Source organism: Mus caroli, unplaced genomic scaffold (genome assembly GCF_978045245.1).
Source record: "Mus caroli unplaced genomic scaffold, Mus_caroli_1 scaffold_13, whole genome shotgun sequence".
NCBI lineage: Eukaryota > Metazoa > Chordata > Mammalia > Rodentia > Muridae > Mus > Mus caroli.
This window is the reverse complement of record NW_028227268.1, coordinates 101,204,555-101,226,230: the sequence shown is the minus strand read 5'-3', so window position 1 is coordinate 101,226,230 and position 21,676 is coordinate 101,204,555. Positions and strand designations below refer to the sequence as shown.

The 21,676-nt window shown below is 42.1% G+C and overlaps 1 protein-coding gene across 11 annotated transcripts in view; it reads right to left on the bottom strand.

The window, feature by feature from the left end:
* Positions 1-21,444, bottom strand: part of Ehbp1 (EH domain binding protein 1) — a 297,197-nt gene extending 275,753 nt beyond the window's left edge. For 9 of the 11 annotated variants that reach the window (XM_029483502.2, XM_029483505.2, XM_021176349.3 and 6 more), the window contains exons 1-2: positions 21,072-21,230; positions 19,882-20,268 (exon numbers count right to left, since the gene is read on the bottom strand). In XM_029483502.2, the coding sequence (XP_029339362.1) occupies positions 19,882-19,985 (104 nt within the window). In that variant the 5' untranslated portion in view covers positions 19,986-20,268; positions 21,072-21,230. Of the gene's footprint in view, positions 1-19,881; positions 20,269-21,071; positions 21,231-21,392 lie in introns of those variants that run through there. The other 2 variants (XM_085829085.1, XM_029483503.2) reach the window with 2 other exon arrangements.
* Between the last annotated feature and the right edge of the window lie 232 nt (positions 21,445-21,676).

Below are 21,676 nucleotides of genomic sequence, written 5' to 3'. Positions count from 1 at the left end.
GAGAAGGGGAAAGAAAGAAGGAGGGGGAGGAAAAGAAAGAAGACAGCATCATCTCAGAGGAGGGCAAGCAACAAACCCCTCCATGTGAGTGCTTAACTGTAACTGTCTCCATCTTTACTATGAACTGCCACGGTTGCCTAAGAAAAGCCCAATATAAAAGAATAATGTTGATAAAAGGAAGCAAGAGAGGAAGAAAAGGAGAGAAAACAGAACCTGGATGAACCTGAGACCAATGGAAATGACATTGCAGGCATGGGAAACACAGAGGAGGAGTTGTAGAGATGGCACAGGGCTTGCCACACAGCACGGGACCCACATAAAAAGCCAGGTACATGGCACAGCTCTGTGATCCCAACAGCAGGAGACACAGACAGGGGGAGCTAAAGGCCACACTGGCACTCTACCTAGCTGACTGGTGAGCTCTTTGCTCAATGAGAGACCTTGCCTCAAAAAATAAGCTGAGGAGCAATACATAAAGACATCCAAAACTGACCTCTGACCTCCACACAGGTATACAGTGAGCAATGTTTAATAAAGAAGAAAACATTCTAAGAATCATGTTGTTTTTTTAACTAAGAAAACAAAGAGTTGAAGATGATATGAAAAACTTTTGGAACTACATTAAAATAGTTTATTTTTCAAAAGGTTAAAAAAAAATGAATAAATCCAAAAGGTAAAATATCTGACTGACCTCTAATATGTCAGAGAATAATAGGTCCCCAGATGTCACTTGTGCCAGAGACCTATCTAAAAACCATTCGAAACTAGAGCAGGATACTGGAGGTCCCAGAGGGAAAATGAAATTTGGGAATTGGCCAGGCCATACCCATCACAGGTTCAGGAGTATGAAAGAGAAAGCCCAGCTGAAAGATTTTTCCCTTGAGAGGAGAGCGAGCCACTGGCACTCTGCTCACACAGGGCCACCTAGGACATTGTTCGCTGGATTCATCTCATCATGTTCTACTGCCCAGGCACTCAGGACAGTGCAGGCTTAGCCCCACTGCCCCACTGCCCCTGGAAGCTGCCCTTGGCATCCTCCACCTGGCACTACTTCACAGACATGGAGACTGCAAACCTTGGGGTCATGGATGCTTCCACCTGGCTAAGAGGAAAGTCTAAGAGGCCAAGCAATGTGGGATTAACAGGACTGTATTCCCTGGAGGCAGCCTGAGAGTAATATTCAAAACTGCAAGGGTGGAAGTGACCTTTCAAGACCTAAGGACACTGGAAATGCCAGAACACAAGAGTTACAGCCAGAAGAAGAGTCAGCCCCAAGGAAAGGTCACATGGGCTCTACAGTGAGGAAAGTATAGGGGCAGGACTACCTAAACCTGCATCATGCCACCATATGCTAGGCAGAGCTACAGGGCCCAGTGTTTCCCCTGCTAGGTATCAGTATTGTTCTGATCCTATCTGTCATTCCTGTGCTGTATTCCTCCCTCTTTAAGTGTGAGTGTTTATGCTTGTCTTAACCACCATGTATGTGATGGCTTTTGGTACAGAATTGTCTCTTTTATTTTATATGGGTTAACATCTAAGAATTTGCCTTGACTCTCAGTGGGACACTCAGTGGGGACTTGGACTTTTACATGATGCTGTTAAATTAACTGTTTAGACTGTGAGGAAGGAATCAGTGTACTTTCAGTTGTGCACAGGATAGTTATACTGTGTGACGTAGAAGTGGGACTTCACTACTGTCCTTATTTGGACCCCTGAAGGAGATCTGTGTGGGTGTCATGTCAGTGAGGGTCAGACTTCTTGTGACTGTCTAGTCAACTAACGGACACCCAGAACAGTTTAAGTCACACTCCGGATGTGAGTGGGAGGGTATTACATGAGAGGAGTAAAGACTGCTGAGGATGAGGCTAGGAGACAAAAGCAAAGGGAGAGAGAGCAGGAGTCGGGGAGGGTTCAGTCAGTCAAGTGCTTGTCATGTAATCCATGAGTCCAAGCTCAGCCAAACCATAAAAAGCCAAGCAAGGCTGTATGCACCTGTAACCCCAGCCCTAGAGAGGCAGGACAGGCTGATGTTCACCAGACAGAAGCCATGTCACCAAGTGCCAGGTTCAATAAGAACCTCTGCCTCAAAAAATAAGGTGGAGAAACAATAGATAGAGGACACTCTTCTACTGTTGATGGCAGTTCAAGGGCATTTAAATTAATTTTCTTTTTCTCTTCAATATACAATCAATTGCTTGTATATCCATACAGTTTCTATTCTCTGTGTGTGTTCCAATTCAATACCTTCATTTTCATGTGTGTATGCCTAACAGAATAATTTTTATGATAATGCTGATACAACTCCAAAAACCTTGATATGTGATACCAACTTTTGGCCTCTATACATTGTACCCATGCACACATACATAGCCATGCACACATGCACACGCACACACACAAAGTGGACAGGAGGTTGGACACACAGCTTGTCTCCACAATGTAGCTTGGAAGCCATAAGATAAATAGCTTTCTCTACCATGGATCTGTCTTTGTGTTGCCCTGCCTCACCTCAAGTTTAAAGTAACAAATCAAACCACCCTTGAATTGAAACAGAAGCCCTAAGCTTATGTAAATCTTTCCTTGCTTAGAAGGGAAAAATAAAATGAAGGAGAAATAAAGACTTTCTTAAACAAAATTTGAAAAGTTCTTTTTGTTTAAAGTGGGATCACTGGCTTTCAAGGTATGTTCAAAGAAAGTAGAATAGCACACATTTGAAACCGAAATTACAAAAGGAAAAAAGATGAAGGCAAAATAGAAAGTTTTATTCTTAATTGGTTTAACAGGTGAGGTTATTACATCTGCTTTTGTGATACATCTGCTTTTGTGATATGTGATACATACATATGTTCATATGGACTTGTACATATGTAAAATGCCTGGAAGCAATGGTAAGAGGAATAGCAAAGAAGAATTAATATTTTATTTTATTCTCAAGTTCTCAGACTAGCTATGAAACATATGAAAGTGACCCTGGATTAACTGGCACTGTGCACTGCTAACTCTAGATCCTGAAAAAATGGGAAACAGAAGAACAGCTCTAAGGTAAAGGAGGAAAGAGAGCCACCACAATGCTCAGTGAAAGTCAAACAGACAGGGCCAAAGAGGTGGCCAGGCGCTAGAGAATCTGGGGTTGAGTCCAAGTACATGCATGGCTGCTAACAACAACTCCAGCTCCAGGGGACCCAGTGCCCAGACAGTGCCCAGACACACCTGGGGCAACACACTCATACACATAAAACAAACATGCAAGAAAAGACATCTGACATAATCTGACACCTATTATATGATAATAAAAAAAAACAAATTCACAGCTAACTCGGTATATAAAGAAACTTTATTTGATTACACACAGACACATATACACACAGAGAGAAGCACGCACACATGCACAGAGCTAGCAGTATACTCAATAGATAAAACTAGGAACAAGGCAAGCCAGCCCCTATTGCTCTTCAACTCTGCAGGAAGTACTGTGGAATCCAGGACAATGGACAGTGATAAGGTTTCGATAGGGCAGAACACAGTTAGTGAGCTGGGTGGAGTCTTAGGGGCTCTTTGACCCCTACTGCACACACAGTGCTGACAATGCTTATAACTGGATTATTTTCTTCCAATCTGCATAATACATTAAACAAGTACTTTATTTCATCAAACTATCTTCTACTCTTCTGCTTGGCTGAAAATTACCCTTCAAAAGTTGAACTCAGTAAAAAGCAACATATTCATGTCTAATAACTATTATATCTATCCTGTTAGATACAATAGGAAACACCATAGGAAATGAGAAAATATAACAAACTTCTTCTCCTTTATTCCTAGAAATTAATTGTTGGAGTCCTGCTCCTTTCTTTTAGGAAATGCTAGACTAAGTAACTTAAGTTATTTTACTTCAAGCAGTGCATAAAGGAACTTTACTTGTCTGCTCGCCACAGGAAGCACATGACCAGGCAGTAAAATCATTCTCTGAAAAGTTTAGACAAAGGTAAGAAGAAATAAAATACACATGAAAGGATCAAAGGTGGGCTGGAGATAGCTCAGCCATTAAGAGCACTGACTGCTCTTAACCTGAGTTCAAATCCCAGCAACCACATGGTGGCTCACAATCATCTGTAATGAGATCTGACACCCTCTTCTGGTGTGTCTGAGGACAGCTACAGTGTACTTTATTATTATTTTATTATTATTATCATTATTATTATTAAATAAATCTTTGGGCCGGAGCAAGCGGGGTTGGCCGGAGCAAGCAGGGGGAAAAAAAAGGATCAAATGTAGGGCTCCAAAATCAAACTGCACGGGCAGCACCAAATTAACCTTTAAAGAGAGACAGACCAAGGTAAGCCTTCCCCAGCAACTAGTTACACGCTCATAGTCAACCTTTTCTCCTTTCCAGTCTTCTTGGGATTCTTTTATTAAAAGAATAAAAAAGGAAACTTAATTATACTATCACAGAAGGCATAGAAATTTAAAAACCAAACTTATTTTACTCAGAATGTAAGATACATATAACCTTTAGGACCCATCCTGGCACATGAGTATCACAGTCAAATAATTACCAATCCAAATATATTTGAAATTCCTAAAAAGTTGGTGTTTCAGAAAGTATTTTTGCATGTTTAAATAATCCATGTCTTGCCAAAAAGACACATTATTTTTAAGATCACATCAAAGCTCTCAATCCCACAGTCTAAAATGCATTTAAGTTTCTGTGCAAAATAAGAATGTCAGGGTACTATCCAACATAGGGACATAATTTTTCTCAAAAGTTTTAAAAATATGACAAATTAAGTATAAATTACACATTTAAGTTAAAGATCCTTAGTGAAAGAGAAGCATTATGGGCCATCTGGCATCGAAGCATGCTGAGTACTCTGACTGGGTAAGGTCGCCTAGAAACTGAAGCTGTCTCTACAGGTCAACTCCCATCTATAAAAATAATTCATTTCAGCTGGGCAGTGGCAGTGCACACCTTTGTCCCAGCACTCTGGGGACAGAGGCAGGTGAATCTCTTGAGCAGAGCTACAGAGAGAAACCTGTCTCAAAAGAAACAATAAACAGATGAATAAATTATGAGGACTAAAGACTGAGAAACAGGGATGGACATCAAACTATAGACCTACTCTTTGTACCATGACAATAATCCAAACTGCACACACAGCACCAAGTTAATCTTTAAAGATAAGACAAAACAATCAGGAAAACAAGTGAGAGTCATTACATACAGAAAAAGTGTTTGACAAAATCCAATACCCCTTCATGATAAGAACTCTCAGCCAACGGGGAATAAAGGAAAACGTGCTCATCTTAGTAAAGAACATCTACAAACAAACAAAAACAAAACAAACAAACAAAATCTTACAGTTAACAGGAACTAGGGGAATAAACCTTTAAAAAGAGAAGTTCTTACTTTGGAAAACACATTAAAAGTTCACTAAATTATGAACAAACCTACCTGTGCTTCAGATTAAAGAGAAGCACAGATTCTGAGACGAGCTGGAAAAGGTTTGTTAGAAGTAAGACATGCACATTGTTCCCACAGAAGTGCAAACAGTAGCCTCACATGCAGAAGTCTGGCAGAAACATTTAACCAAGTTACAGACATGAGCATCAGCAATACCTGCCCAGTCATGTGACTTCTAACACACATACATCACTCAGGGACACTAACCAAGAACTTAAAGCCTGAATCTAGGCAGAAATAACACAAAGAAGAACTCTAAGGTCTGAAGAACTCTAAGAGATTAAAACAACAACACACATAACCCTAGACTGGTCTTACAAACAATAACAACAACAACAAAACTTTTTTTTCTAAACAGAATTACTGGAATAATTGAGGACTCAAAATTAGGACAATAATAAATTAATCAATACCACTAGATAAATGCTAATTTCCTAATAACTGTTGCTGGCTGAGCTTATTGATGAATTTTTAACTAGAGGCATGGGATATTTGAACTAGAGAATGGGATAGGTACACACCTCCAGAATTTTATTAGTTCTGTGGTGGATTTGACATATGTTCACACTTTTTTTATACTTCAAATAAACAGAACAAAATTCCTCTCCTTAGTACACGTGGGATTTAGTGACCAGCTTTTAGTGACTACTGTATGGAAAGGCAAATGATTAACCTTACAGCAAAGAAATCCTGTTAACTGGGGACATAAGCCAGTGCCTAGAATGCTAACTACAGACAACAGACCAGAGGGCTACGGGAAGCATAAAGGACAGACACATTGGCACCTACTGCAGGCTCTCAAACCTTCTGGTTTTCAGGGACAAGTTCTTCTTAGATCCCCAACCCCCAAGCCAAAGCAAGCACTGAGCCACTTGCTTACTACATAGTCAGGCCCAAACCACCTAAGAGAATGTTGGTCCCAAAAGCTCACTCACGTTGGCAATGGACAACTTCTCAAACCCAGCCATCAGACTGGCCACTGCCTCCCTTGTATCCTGTTCCCCACAGATTTTCACGACACCTGCTTTTTTTCAAAATCCCAACTTTGCAAAAATGTAGAATTGTTGAAAGGAGTGCAGCAAACTAACATTAAAGCTGAACCAGTTAAAGATGTTTGCCACCAAGTCAACAACTTGTGTTTGTTGTGTGATCCCAAAGGAAGAACTGAGTCCACGAGGTCTCTGATCCCTACTCACGAATGCACTGCGCACACTCACACACACAAAAGCTGAACTTGCTCATGCTTCTATGTGGCACATTTTTAAGTATTTCTTTGGTACACCCTTTGAGTTCAGTGCAATATTCCTGGAGGCTGACACCACAGCGAAACCCAACTGCACATAAAGAATACTTCCAAGGAGAAAGAAAAGGGCAAAAGGCAAAGGGCAGAGCCAGGGGCAGTCCAGCTGCACCTGAAGTAGAGCAACAATGTAGCGCTCGGCAAATTCTCAACCTAAGTGAGCAAAAATCTCAGCAATTTCTCAACAGCCTCTGCTATGGAAGAGAGTAACTAAAATCAGTCTTTAAATCAATCCATGAACCTGATCAAATGCTTATATTAATTCTGACAGGTGTACAGATAGCAAAGCTAAAATATACTGAATTTCACATTTTTTAAATTAAAAAAAAAAAATCACCAAGTTGCCGAAGCATAGCAGGGACAATTCTAACCCTTAATTTGCAAATATTTCTGGAGTAGCAACAGGAGGTGTCACCCAGGGTCTGGCAAAGCTTTCCTGCAGCAAAGAGCTGGAGAAAGAATAAAATGCAGGAGATGTAAGACTCAATTTCATGCTCATCGGCAATTTGGAATCCTGAAAAACACAGAATTACAGCACTCACCCTGCAAAGCAGACAGGGACTCGGACTATCAGGACAGCCATCGATGACATGAAGACTTCCGTCACACTGACCTGACCATACGCAGCCCCTTACTGTGTGTGGCTAGTGAGTGATCAAATGTGGACTAATTAAACCAAGAACTAAAGTTGGAAGTTTGCTTAATTTAAAGATTATTTACTCCTATACAGATAGCACAGAACTAGATTTCTAATAAATGGTGATTATTATACATTTTCCAAGTTATGCTCTTGGTTTAAACCAAATGAGAGAAAACTCGGTGTCAACCACATTATCTTTAAAAAATTTCATTAAAAGCTGACAGAAATATTACCAATTCAACAGTAATTCTATGGCTTTCTTTTTTTCACTTTCACTTGGGGTCTCACTATGCAGCCCAGGCCTGGCATCTCTCCAAAAGTCACCATGCTTTTGCCATCACACCCACTTTCGTGTTATTTTGTTTTTCCTAGGAGTTGGGGATGGGGGGGGTCATAATAAAAAACCCTCTTTAGGTTAAGTTTTAAAGAAAGAACCAGTACCTAAGCCAATGTGTTTCTCTTCTGCCCATAAACTCTGCTAAATCTAGTGCCCAGTGGGTTTCTTTGCAGGGGGTAACAGTACCTTCTGTCCTGCACTGAGACCTCAGCTCTGCTCTCTATGGCTCTAAGTTCATCAGCATAGCTATTTTAAATTCTCAAGCTGAAAAACCTGGACATATGCAGGGGATGGACCTTTACAGTATCTTTGAACCAAGGCCAATTTTATACATTTTTAAATTTAAAAGTGTTTTAAAATAGCAATACTAGATTTAATAAAAATCAAGCTGAAGTTTTCAGTAAGTCAAACTGAGACAAGGCAACCTTCAGGTGCCTATTAGCCCAGTTTCCTCAGTATCACACTGAGGGTGAGGAAGAGAGCAGCGGTCCACAGGGCTCACTGCCCGCACTTCAACCTCAGTTCAACTTCTTTTAAGACATTATGCAATAATCCTAACGCAGAATATCATCGCCCTTGTTGAGCATTTAGTTCAAAATGTTTGGGCCAGTTTTCCCTTAGAACACTGGACTATTTTTAAATCATACAGTGAACTACTTGAGTGGCTCTTTTGTTGAAATGTCCTACAGAATTAGATCACATCTGATGCATCAATAGCACATTTCTGGAAATGTCAAGTATTAGTCCTCAGAGCATTTTAATTGTAAAACTAAGGTCAAACTAAACCCTATGAGTAGAATTTTTTCACCTAATCCCATAATCCTTTTGGGGGGTGTTAATTTTTTTAATTAGATATTTTCTTCATTTACATTTCAAATGCTATCCCAAGTCCCCTATACCCTCCCCTGCCCCTGTTCCCCTACCCACCCACTCCCACTTCTTGGCCCTGGCATTCCCCTGTACTGGGGCATATAAAGTTTGCAAGACTTAGGGGCCTCTCTTCCCAATGATGGCCGACTAGGCCATCTTCTGCTACATATGCAGCTAGAGACATGAGCTCTTGGGGTACTGGTTAGTTCATGTTGTTGTTGCATCTATCGGGTTGCAGACCCCTTCAGCTCCTTGGGTACTTTCTCTAGCTTCTCCATTGGGAGCCCTGTGATCCATCCTATAGATGATTGTGAGCATCCACTCCTGTATTTGCCAGGTACTGGCAAAGCCTCACAGGAGACAGCTATATCAGGGACCTGTCAGCAAAATCTTGCTGGCATATGCAATAGTGTCTGGGTTTGGTGGCTGATTATGGGATGGACCCCCAGGTGGGGCAGTCCCATAATCTTTTTAAAACAAACTTTTAAAAAATAAGCAAACCAAGATTTAATGTAACATAAGAAAGATGTTATGGAAGAAGAAAACAGGAAGAAAGCACTTCAAAAATGTTTCTGTGAGATGATGAGATGGCTCAGTGGTTAAGAACAAGTACTTTTCTTGCAGAGGACCTGAGTTCAATTCCCAGTCCTCACACCAGGCAGCTCACAGGGGCTGCCTCTAACCTCAGGCACATGCACATACACAGATATAATTGTTGAAAAATTTAAGACGCTACAGTAAAGAACTCAATTTAGGCTGGTCTCAAGCTCAGCAGGAGCGCACTCTTTGCCTAAGGCTCTGGAGAGGGAGTAGGAGAAGAGACAGAGGAAAGAAGGAGGGAGGATGAAGAGTGTGTTCCTGCTAGAGGACACACACACAACAATGACAAATTACTCATACGGAATTAAGTTCGTGTACTTAGCCACACACACTTACTTGAAATGACTACTAACGAAGGAATTATAAAACTGCATGAGTTGATTTTGCTCCAGAAGCAAAAATATGTACTTCCTCTTCCCAAGCAAGCACCAGCGTACCATCGTCAGAGCGACTCGTTCCCACCCAGCCCTCCTCTTCCCAAGCAAGCACCAGCGTACCATCGTCAAAGCGACTCGTTCCCACCCAGCCCTCCAGGCTCCCTGGGTCACTACTTGGTCTCTCTATATACTCTCAATGCTCAGGTTACATTTTCAGTCGTCTGGCTCTCGGTACCTCTGCCCATCAGAGTGGACAGAAGTGTGAATGGGTAACTTACTGAACACATACTAAGTCAGACCTGTTCAATTCCTTCAGTGTTGTTTCATCATCTCACCATCTCCTAAAGAACTCGAGTCTAAAGCACAGAGAACATCCCCACTCTGGGCATCGGGTGCTAAGGCTTTACTTGTTCAAGTCCACACTGCCAGGAAATGCATGTGCTTTCTGCAGACACAGAACTGAATGTTCCCCAAAGTTGATAGGATAATAGGCCATAATAGTTATCATGAGCTCCATTACACAGTTTCTCTATGACACAGAACAGAAGTCAGTGAACTTTTTGGTTTTCTGTTCAGTAGCTACTTTGTGTTTGTTGTTTAGTTAGCTTGTTTGTTTATTTTAAAACAAGGGTTTACTCTGTGGTCTATCTAGACTGGCCCAAACTCTCTTTGTAGCCTAGGCTAGCCTCAAATTCCTCCTGCCTCAGTCTCATGGTGTTAGGATTTCTGGTGTCAGCCACTACACACAGAGAAACTTTTTCCTAAAGGACCAAAGAGTAAAGACTTTAAACTTTGCGTCTACCCAATCTAAGGTGTCAATGACTTAACTCTCCACTACAGTGTAAAAGAAACCACAGATAAGATGTAAAAGGATTTACATGGCTGTACTTTACCAACAACTAGAGGTAGCTGACTCAGGCCAGCATTTGTCAACTCTTACCTATTCTAAAGGTATATGTAGTCTTGGGAAGAATTAAACATTTAGATAAACACAGCTATGACCACTTATGGTATAAAAAGGCTCCATTATGTGTCTTAAAACAACCAATCAGAGCTGAATTGTGTAAAGCTCTGCTTCACAATGGATAAGCATTTCAAATCTGAATAAAGCATTACATGTATTAATTCTGGTTTTAAAGATCACCCCAAAGACCACTACCATATAATTATAGTCAGGTTAACACACTGAGAAGCAGTTAGTAAATAACTCATTGAGTAGGAGCATTTGCTACAAGCCTGGAGACCTGCATTTGCTCCCCAGATCACAGCAGAGAGAATTGACTCCCAAAGAGTTATCTGCTGATCTACACACACACACACACCATATAGAAAACTAGCTCTCATGATAACCAAAGGCACTGTGTAGACTTCCAAAGGAAGAGGGTTGTAGCTTTTCTGAGCCACATCAATGACCAGCACAGTAACACAAAGGGTACAGTAGTGGCAGTAACCATCAGTTCTCTAATGTGATCTAAGACCAGACCAACAAAAGGAATAAATACCATGCCTAGTAATGGAAACTTAACCAAGTTAAGTTAGTTGACTACTCGATGCTATTGAAGTCATGATTACTGGGGGAGGAATGGGGATAAGTTGGATTTTTTTTTTCAAGGAATAAATGAGTCACATAATTTACAACACAAAAAGTAATAAAAAGAAAGAAAGAAAACAACAACAAAAAACCAAAACCCAACAAACAAACAAACAAAAAACCTGTATCTCTCCCAAAGCAAGCTCAGAAGCACTAGAACAATGGCACCCAAGCCTCTACTTTTTACCCAATCTTTCTCTCAGTTAAGATCTTAGAACCTCCCAATCCTATCATCAAGAGCCATAACAATAATCTGGCCCACATTTTAGACTCTAAATTTTGACAAAAAAAAAAGAAGAAAAAAATAAGAATTGTCTCTCTATAGAGGCAAACAGATACAACAGGTTCTGTTCAACTCAAAAAATCTTTTCCTCCACTGCATCTCGGTCACCACCAATTATTAATGGCCATACCTTAATAGTTACAGTCACCATGAGAACAGAAGCACCTCCAAGGTACAAGAGCAGACTTGTTCAAATGTTCTTAAATTTTTAAGAAAGAAACAAACACGTTTCCATTTTAAGGCATAGCAAATTAAAGGTAATACAAATAAAATACAAATTAAAATAATACAAATTAAATACAGCATGTGTGTTCATATCTTAACTTTGAGAGCCATCTGCTCCAAGGAGGCTGGCACCTGGACCTCACATCCTCCAGACATCAAGCATCTCTAAGTTCTACCTCCTGTCCTTCTGCCTGACTCACTCTGTGGCCTCTTCCCCAATACTTCTTTCGTAAGCTCTGTAATCACAGGCCTCACTTTCTCACCAGGTATCTCATGCTTGTGCCCTGACCTTCTCCTGCTCCAGCCCATGTCTATTGGTCCACAGTTCTAGCACTGCCACACACCCACTCTCCTCTCCATTTTCTTGTCCCTCTCTCCCATTCCTAGGCTCTACATTCCTGACCAAACACTGGCCAACGCCAGCTCTGAACTTAACTGGATTGAAGTCTGTGACCCTAGTGTTTGATCCTTCTACAGTCTAAGCAGAGTTACAAGGTCCTCAGCATGAGCCAGCAATCCTGTATTTGAGTCAATTCATTTGCACTTTGACTCTTTCACACCCACTCTCTCCTCACACCCAACAGGTCTGTGTGTAGCTCCTGATTCTGCCCCAAGAGAACAGGCAGCGGACGTGCTGAGCATTAGTCACTCATAGCCAAGTCTTGTCTTTGCTTCTACTTGCTAATGTAGCTTCTGCGAAAGGTCTTCCTGTGGAGGTTTGAATAGGATTGGCCCCATAGACTCATGTGTTTGATTGCCTGGGCTCGCCCTCAAAGAACTATTTCTAAACAGGTTCACTTCCCCCCATGTCCTAATACCTTTTCTTTTCCATTACCTCTGTGGGTGGTGGGCTAGAGGGGAGGTTCAACACTTATTAAAGTACGTTGAGAAAAATGTTTGCCTACAGTGACCTTGTTGGAGGAAGTGAGTCACTCTGGGGGCAGGCTTTGAGGTCTCATATGCTCAAGCAATGCCCAACGTGACACAGTCGCCTTCTGCTACCTACAGATCAAGATATTAAACTCTCAGCTCCTTCCCCAGCACCATGTCTGCCAGCATGCTTCTCTCCGTGACAATACTGGAGTAAAACTCTGAAACGATAAGCCAGCCCTTTATAAGAATTGTAGTGATGGTGTCTCTTCACAGCAATAGAAACCCTAACTAAGACACCAATGTAGTCAAGCTTCCATCCACAATGTTCCTCTAAAATCACTCTCCGAGGCCATCAGCTCTTTCCAATTTGTCAAATTCAAGGCTGTTTTGTTCACCCTCTGAGCAATATTGAATTAACCAGCACTTCCTTTTTGATTTGCTTTTTATGTCTTAGTTCTTGGAAGACATTTCCTAATCTTCCTCTACTTCACTGCTCCCGGTTTTCAGTCTCTGCATATGACAGTGTCTCAGCCCTCAACCTCAACTCTTCTCAATCTGAATGAAAGCCATAGAAAATCTCTCACAGTTTCACAATTGTGTTATATACACAAAGGCTCTGTCCTCTTTTCTCCCATGGGTGAGACCCTTACAAATTAACTGATTAAGATCTTCATCTGGATGTCTCAAACTTTAAGAAACTTTAAAACAAAAAACCTGATTTCTCCCACCAAAACCTTCTCCTCACCTACAACCTCCATCCCTCTATAGTCGTTGCTGAACCTACACTTACTTCACAACCTACCAGCATGTTCAATCTGCTGTACTTTCCGTGTAATTATTTCAAGCTGAACCAGTACATCATTTGTCAAAACTCACTCAATTCTGCATTTAAACAATTCTGCATTTCTGTTTGTAAAAAGTATAAATTATGCCTTAATCTAATATGATGGTAGTGGTAGGTTTGGGCATATGTTATACAAACGGAGCCATTTTCCATACAGCCACCAAAAATAGATAGATAGGTACATACATACCAAAGTGAATGAATGCTTACAGACCATTGCCATTGCTCTTGGTTACCTCCTAGAAACTTGAGGGTAAGATTAAGATCTCCATATTATTCAAGATAACACATTCTTGAGTCAGGGAACCATGAGAAATCAAACTGGTAGTGATCTGGCTAGCTTTCATAGCACTGGAGGTGGTCTATGTATGATGCCTGAGATGAAAGTATTCAACAGTCTTCCCCAGCCGTGAACCCTGCAAACTACAATAACAACTGCCTGGGCTGGATATACCCACTAGTACAAAAATTACTCAAATGCTATGGGAAAAAGCAATAACTTTCTGACTGTTTTTAAAAGCCCATTCCACAAAACAGCTCAAACCTGGCTCCACTGAGACTAAAACCTGTGGTTGACTAGGTTCGAGGCCCTGAGGAGTCTGCTACTACCATGCTGTGCCCTGGTTTGCCTTCTGTTGCTGTGATAGTACAGTGGCCAAAAGCAACTTGAACAAAGAATGTATTTGGGTTATAGAGGAAAACCAAGTCAGGAATTCAAGGCAAGAATCTGAAGGTAAAAGGCAGAAACTAAAGCAAAACCTGTGCTTGCTTTCAGACTCACATTTATACAGCTCAGGCCCACCTGTGCAAGGCTGGTACCGCCCACAGTGGGTGGGTCTTCCAACATCAATTAGCAATCAAGAAAAAAACCCTACAGGCATGTCCACAGGCCAATCTAACAGAGACAATTTTTTAACTGAGTTTCCCTCTTCCCAGGTTGACTACCAAATTAACATAGTATGAAACTGTCCCCTAAGTTATTTTATAGAACCCACAACTAATCAATGCAGAGAACAAGAGACTGCAATGCTCAGCAATAAATGGGACATCGACATAGCATATATGCACACACACATGTCACAGAAGAGGGGGTAGTACACTGTAAGAGCTATAGGTAGCAGACATCTGCAGAAAAAGCACCACAGCACTAGACACGATAGAGTTGTTAGAATCTTTTCAACTTTTCAATTAGAATCTCTAAGTTTCCCTCCTCTACATTCATTCTTCCACATCTCTAGAGTAATACACAAAACCATCAAAGTAGGCCTGGGATCCAGCTGCATGGCAGGGAGCACTTCCCATGCACAAATCCCAAAGTATAATTCCCATGACTGCAAAAGTAAATACATGAATAAATAATAAGTGAAATGCAAACGTGGCTCATAAAAATATCCTTACTGTGTGTTCAAGTGTATTTTTACATACTTTAAACAGATTTTAAATTCAGCACACGTATAAAATAATTTGAGTTCTGGCAAGTATTTAAATCAAGAATGAAAAAAAATGGAAAAAAGAGAGAAAATTATAGGATATGAGTTTAGAAATTGGGCCTGATTTGTATTTTCACAAGGACGCTAAAGCAAAAGGAATGTCAACTAAAATGATTACAATCAATTTTTATATCATGAAAATTCTTTAAAGTTCTACTTAAGGATCCACTTACAAATAAAATGCCTATACAGACAATAGATACATTACTTCATGGTCACTATCACCTTATCAGCTTTAAACTTAATTTTTATTAAGGATTAATTTACTTTCTTATTTATTTATTTATTTATTTTATATGTATGAATGCTTGCCTCCATGTCTGTACATCACCTTTGTGCCTGGTGCCTATGAAGGTCAGAAGAATGCAATGGATTCCCTGGAGCTCGAGTTCAGCTGGTTATGAGGCTCCATGTGGGTGCTGGGAACCAAACCAGCATCCTCTGCAGCAAGAGCAGTAAGGGATCTAGCCACTGAACCATCGCCCAGCTGCTAAGCTGTATTTTTAAATGAAAGCAAGAAAGATTTCACAATATGGTACTGTCCATCTGAAAAATTACAGAGCATTCAAGTCCTTCCAGTATTAAGTCCATATATAATCATAGACTCTGATTTTACTGCCAGACCCTTAATGACCATAATTAACATAATCAAGCTACCTATTCAACTATAATCAAGTTTGATTTTTCACTAGTTGCTTTAAGATGTGTTAACAATGGCGTAAATGTTGCACAAGGGAAGAAAAACACAAAACATGCTACAGATTATGAGGAAGAAATGGATTTTTTTTCTTTGTTGGTAGGGGTTTTTTAAGGAAGGGTCTCTCTCTAGCACAAGATGACCCTCTTGCTCCAGCTTCCCTCATGACTAGATTACAGGTGCAAACCACCATGCCCCACAAGAAACTGACTTTGTTTATTTATGTTTCTCCTCCTCCTTCTCTTCCTCCTCCCCCCCTCCTCCTCCTCCCCTCCTCCTCTTCCTCTTCCTCTTCCTCTTCCTCCTCCTCCTCCTCCTCCTCCTCTTCTTCTTCTTCTTCTTCTTCTTCTTTGGAACAAGGTCTCACACAATCCCATACTAATTGGCTTTGTAAGAGAAACCACCCTTGAATTCCTGATCTTCTGCTTCAATCTGTCAAGTACTAAGATTTGGTGGTGTGCCACCAAACCCATCAATAAACTGATTTTTTTTTCTCTAGCTGAAAAATAACCTGAATGTCTATGCTGTTAAGAAATGAGATTCATGAGAACCCTGGGAACAACCCAGGCTGCTGTTTGCTCTCCACAAAATCATGGCAAGGCCCTACCTTAAATCATGGAAATAACACCCACACAACTCACTGAACATGGGGAAGTGGAGCTGGTGTCTACCTAGAGTCTTCAACCCCATTGTGTAGATTTCTTGGTACCAGAGGTACCTGCAATCACCAACTCAGCTACAAGCCCTCTGATCTACAGTGGTGCCCTGCCTGCATGGAATGCTAATGCAATGGTGGCACAAAGCTTGTTGGAGTAACCAACCAGTATCTGGTTTGATTTGAGGCTCACTCCATGGGCTGGAATCCATATACTCCACTGTTTGGGTGCCAAGAACCAGGGACTAAATAGTCAGGGACCTAGGGCACAACCAAATATTACCAGTCTACTTAAAGAATGTAGTAATAAAATGACTCCTAGTAAACATTCCACTGTACTTATAGATCAGTGCCTTGCTCAGTCATCATCACAAGAACTTCCTCCTGCAGCAGATGGGAACAAATACAGAGACCTACATGGAGATAATATTCAGAGAATGAGAAACCTTGAAACATTCAGCCCTAAAAAGGTTGTCTTCATCAAATCCCTCCCCTCAGGGCTCAGGGAACTCAGCTGAAGAGGAAGAAAAAAAAGTATGTGAGCCAGAGGTGATAGAGGACTCCAGGGAAATAAGGCCTTCTAAACACAGCAAGACCATGCAGACTTGAGCTCATTGAGACTGAGGCAGCATGCACTAGAGCTAATTAGATGAGGTCCTAGTGCTGAGAGGAGATGTGAACATAAGCCCCCATCCCTAAATGTGAAGCTACCTCCAAGTGATAGTCTCTTGCCAATGAAAAATGGGCTTTCTCCAAAGGAGTCTCCCCGAGGAAACAAACCACACTTAAGGTAGGCTATGTGCCCAGGAGTAGATATTGAACACAAACCATTTATTATTTATTATTATTATTATTATTATTATTATTATTATTTTGTACTCTTCAAGTTTTATGTATATAGTATGGCTTCCAGTTTTGTGTGTTTATGAGATTCCTAAACGTGCGAAGGGGTATGTCTCTGCCTGTGTTTCCGAGTCTATATCTGTTTCTTGTACCTTTTCTTGGTCTGTCTTCCTTCTGTTTATTTTGTCCTGTTCCTTTGTTTTAATTTTATCTTATTTTGTTATTGTCCCTCAGATGCCTGTTTGTTTTCTAAGGAAGACCCAGAAAGGGTGTGGCTCTAGATGGGAGAAGAGGTGGGAGAAACTGGAAGGACTAGAGAGAAGGGAAACCATAGTCAGAATATATTGCAAGGGAAAAATATGTTTACAATAAAAAGAAAGAAAATGAGATCAATTCAAGTATGGGGGCTCAGGCCTACAATCCTAGGCTAATATGCAGAGGCAGGAGATCTGAGTCTGAAGCCAGCCTGGGCTTACAGTGAGACTGCCTCATAATTAGATTCAAAGCTGACGTTTCCAGTGTACTACCAAGTTAAGAATGGATGCAATCGGACCACCTTCCTTCTTGGTAGGTCCCTAGCCTTTAAAGGCAGAAGCCTGGTGTCGATCTAAACTTCTCCTTCTCCCTCTCACCATTCCTCCCCATCCCAGACTGACAAGACCGACCATCAAGTCCCATCACTTTTCACTCTATGTGCTCTTCTGCTCCATGCCCTCCAGACCCTCTGCCAGTAGCTGGTCCACACACCATTCCTCACTTTATCAACAGCAACAGTTACACTACCAACACTGCCTCGGTTACCCACCCTCTCCGCACCACAGCCTGCCAATTTTCCCATTACAAACCTAAACTTCATCTCCAAACTTCCACAGCAGCCCTGTCACCAACACATGGTAGCCCAAGCTACTAATAACAACATGAGGCTTTCTATGACTGGAGTTCTTCCAGGCTTTCAGATGCCCTACCACACTGTGATTCCCCTCAGCCAACACTCTCATCTAAGGAAAGTGCTTGAATTTGGATCCTAGAGTGACCTCAAACTTGAAATCATCCTGCCTCAGCCTTGCTATAATTACAGGGATGCCTTGATCCACCCACCCCTCATGCTATACCTAAAGCCTCATGATATAAAGCCATACCTTGAATTCTAAGCATGCGTCCTGCTGTAGGTTGTCTAAATGTGTGGATTTCCTAAAATGTACCTCGTTTCTTCCTCTCTGATTTGATGTACAACTAAGGCTCTCTAAGATTCAGCCTGAAGCTGGGGTAAAGTTCTTGCGCACAGCATGAGAACCTGAATTCCATCCTCAGCATCTATGTAAAAAGCCAGGAGCAGTGGCATATTGTCTGTGACCTTGGTGCTGGGGAGGTGAAGGCAGGATCCCTGAGGCTTACTGGCCAGCCAGTCTAGCCTAATAAAGGGAAGTAAGATAAAATACACTAAAATGAAGTCAAGCTCAGCTGAGAGCCCAGGAAAGCAGAGAAAGGCACCTGCTTCCTTACTCGCATCATTCTTCACTGTGCTGTAGACTGAGAACCCTATGGATAACACTGGCATCTCATGGGCATTTACTACCTCCCTGTTCTAAACCTTTTACAAAATTAGTTGATTTAATCTTCTACTAAGTGGTACCATTACTATACATATGGAGACTGAATTACAGAGAAGTAATATCCCCAGGATATCCAGCCGGGTAGAAACATGCATATTTACATTACTGAACCTATCACAAGTGAAGTTACTTAAGGGTCCTTACCATGGCCTGTGAGCTCCTTGAGGGTAGGGAGGATGCCATTTCTGTCTCTAAATCAGCAGTTTATGTATATAAACTAGGTAGAATATACATACATACACACACACACACACACACACACACACACATATATATATATATATATATATATATATATATATATATATAGAATTGATTTTAAAATAATGTTCCTTACAAACTCAAAAAAAAAAAAAAAAAAACCCAAAAAACTAAGAATGCTTAGCCGAGAGGACACTAGAAAGTGAGCTTAGTACCAAACATGAGATGACAGTCCTTGATGAAATGGACTTATTTTGTGGTAGTGCTTAATCGATATAATAAACTAAAATTCAAAAGACCATTTGCTTAAGATTAACTTTTGTCCCTCACTACGTAAGGATTCTCATTTCTTATCATTCATAGTAGTAAAAGAAAGCCCTAAATTTACTTTCCTCAAATGGAAAGAAAGAGGCAAATGACAAACCATTGCCACTAATTGCTTCCTTAAATCCTGCCAAGAAATGTATCCCATTAGGCAATTAAAAAGAAAAGACAGTTGCCTGACTAAGCATTTCACAAGAGAATCTCTAAGGTTGTGTGCACTGGCATTCCATTATTCAAATACTGAAAAATACTCTAAGTAAAATGAAACAAATAACAACAAAATAAAACCGCCATTCTATATGATATAAATTTCTATATTGAGACATATGTGATGTTAAGATAACCATTCTCTGTTTAAAATTATAAAAATAAAGTTATTCTAACACCAATGATAAATGACCATAAGGCCAAAACTACTATACTTAGGTGTGTTCTCAGTTGTAGTCCTCTGAGACAATCTGAAATGGAGTGATTAAAATCCACAGAGACAGTACCAGCAGCAACAGTGCACATACAGTACTTGTTAGAGTATCTGCACCGTCCACAGCTTCTACACACTTGTGTACCACTGCAAGGTAACCTGGCTACCAAAAGACCCACAGTCCAAGCTACCGGATGGTTAGGCAACACGACATTAATCAACCCCTAAGCAAGTCTTACCATTTCTTTGTACATTCAACCATCAGCTCCTGGTAGGAGGCCACAAACTGGAACTTGGATGCGTGTTTTCCCACACGCTGCAGTCGCTTCCAAACTGAAGCCATGGTGATAGGCCAATAGACTGGAACAGTTCTGGATTAGCAACACAGCAGCTTTGATAAAGCACAAGAGCCTTGCATGTATGTCAGTACTTTCAACAAAAACTAGAACTTGAAATGATGCTTGGCGTCCATAAGTCTTCTCCCTGTCTCACAGGGTCAATCCTATCTTAGATCAATGGCCCAGTCAAGAACAGCTGATGTACAGGACAGGATGACTGAGAGGAGGTTCCCTCATGGAGACATCATCATTCCACCTCAGGGACTATATGACGTGGGTTCTGGAGAACTGAAAAGCAAAACACAGACAGAAAGAGAAAGAATATGAGGACAGAAGCATGAGAAGTGTTAGATAAGACCGAAACAACCTCTGCTATCTGCGTGGTTTTCAAACAATGAAACAAAACCCCGGCCTCAAAAGCCAGTAACATCAAGGATGAAAGATACCAAGGAAGAAATGACAAATCACACTGAAGACAGGCGGCAATACACCAGGTTGTCAGCACCAACAATTGAGAGATGCCAGTCGGGCCCTGCCTTCCCTACCTAGCATAGCAGAAGAACAGGGCGGGAAAGTCGGGATGCTGTTTGATATATCTACCACCAGTTAGGAGTTATTTTTTAAATAAACTTTATTTTTCAGCTGATAATGAATAGCCTCGAGCTACTGAATATGTACTTAGCACAACCAGGGTGCAGGGAGAAATGCTGGTTCTGTAGTAGAGGGAAATGAATGGAGAACTAGCAGTGGAGGGAAATCTCACGGCAGAGGGAGGGCAAGGTCCCAGCTCCAGGCCACTTTGCTTCCCCTTCACCTTGGCTGCCAGGAGGAGGGGAATGGAAACTCCTGCCTGGGCTTGAAGCGATGACCAGCCGGGCCAATGGACTGTGCGAGGTGCGGTGCCTCCCTCCCCCATCAGGGGCAGCCGGCCTGAGCCTCGCCTCCTCACGCACCGAGTGCAGACCCCTGCCTCTCCGCAGAGACAGGCGTTGCCAGCTGCGGTCCCTGTCACCCAAGCCTTGCTGTTAGACCCCAGCCTCGGTCCCCGAACCCCGGCCCCTCCGCTCGTCCACTCCAAGCCCTCCTCACACCTCTAATCCCGCTGTCCCCTCCTTAGAGCCGCTCCTCGGTCGCCGCCGCCTCAGAAGCAGCTACCGCCACCGAGTCCTCCATCCCTGCTGGAGCCGCGTGGAAGAGCGAAGCCCGGCGCGGTGCTCGTTTGCGGGAGCCCGGGTCTGCAGCTTCCCGGGCGGACGACGCCCGCCCCCTCCCGGAGCAGCGCCCCCTCCCCGGCGGAGCGCCCTGCGACCGTCCCCCTCCGGCCCGCCCGCCCGAGCGAGCCCTGCCAGAGCCGCGGTTCAGCGCCCAGATCCCCCTCCCCCGCCTCCCTCGGCCGCCACCACCATCATTACCTCCCCCGCCGCACCTCTCACACTAACCCTACCCTACGGCGGCTCAACCTCCGTCCGCCTCGCCGCCATTGGCCGAGTCTGCGGGAGCCCCGCCTCCTCTGCGGGCGGGCCTTAGGACGAGCGAATCGCTCCATTGGTAGATCCTCATGCCGGTCATAGGGGCTCCACCCCCAGGTTTTCTTTTTCTTTTTTTTTTTTTTTTCCCTGAGGTGGAACCCGCCGGGTCTACCCTCCTCTTCTTTTTTTTTTTTTTTTTTTTTTTAAAAAAAAAGTGTAAATCACGA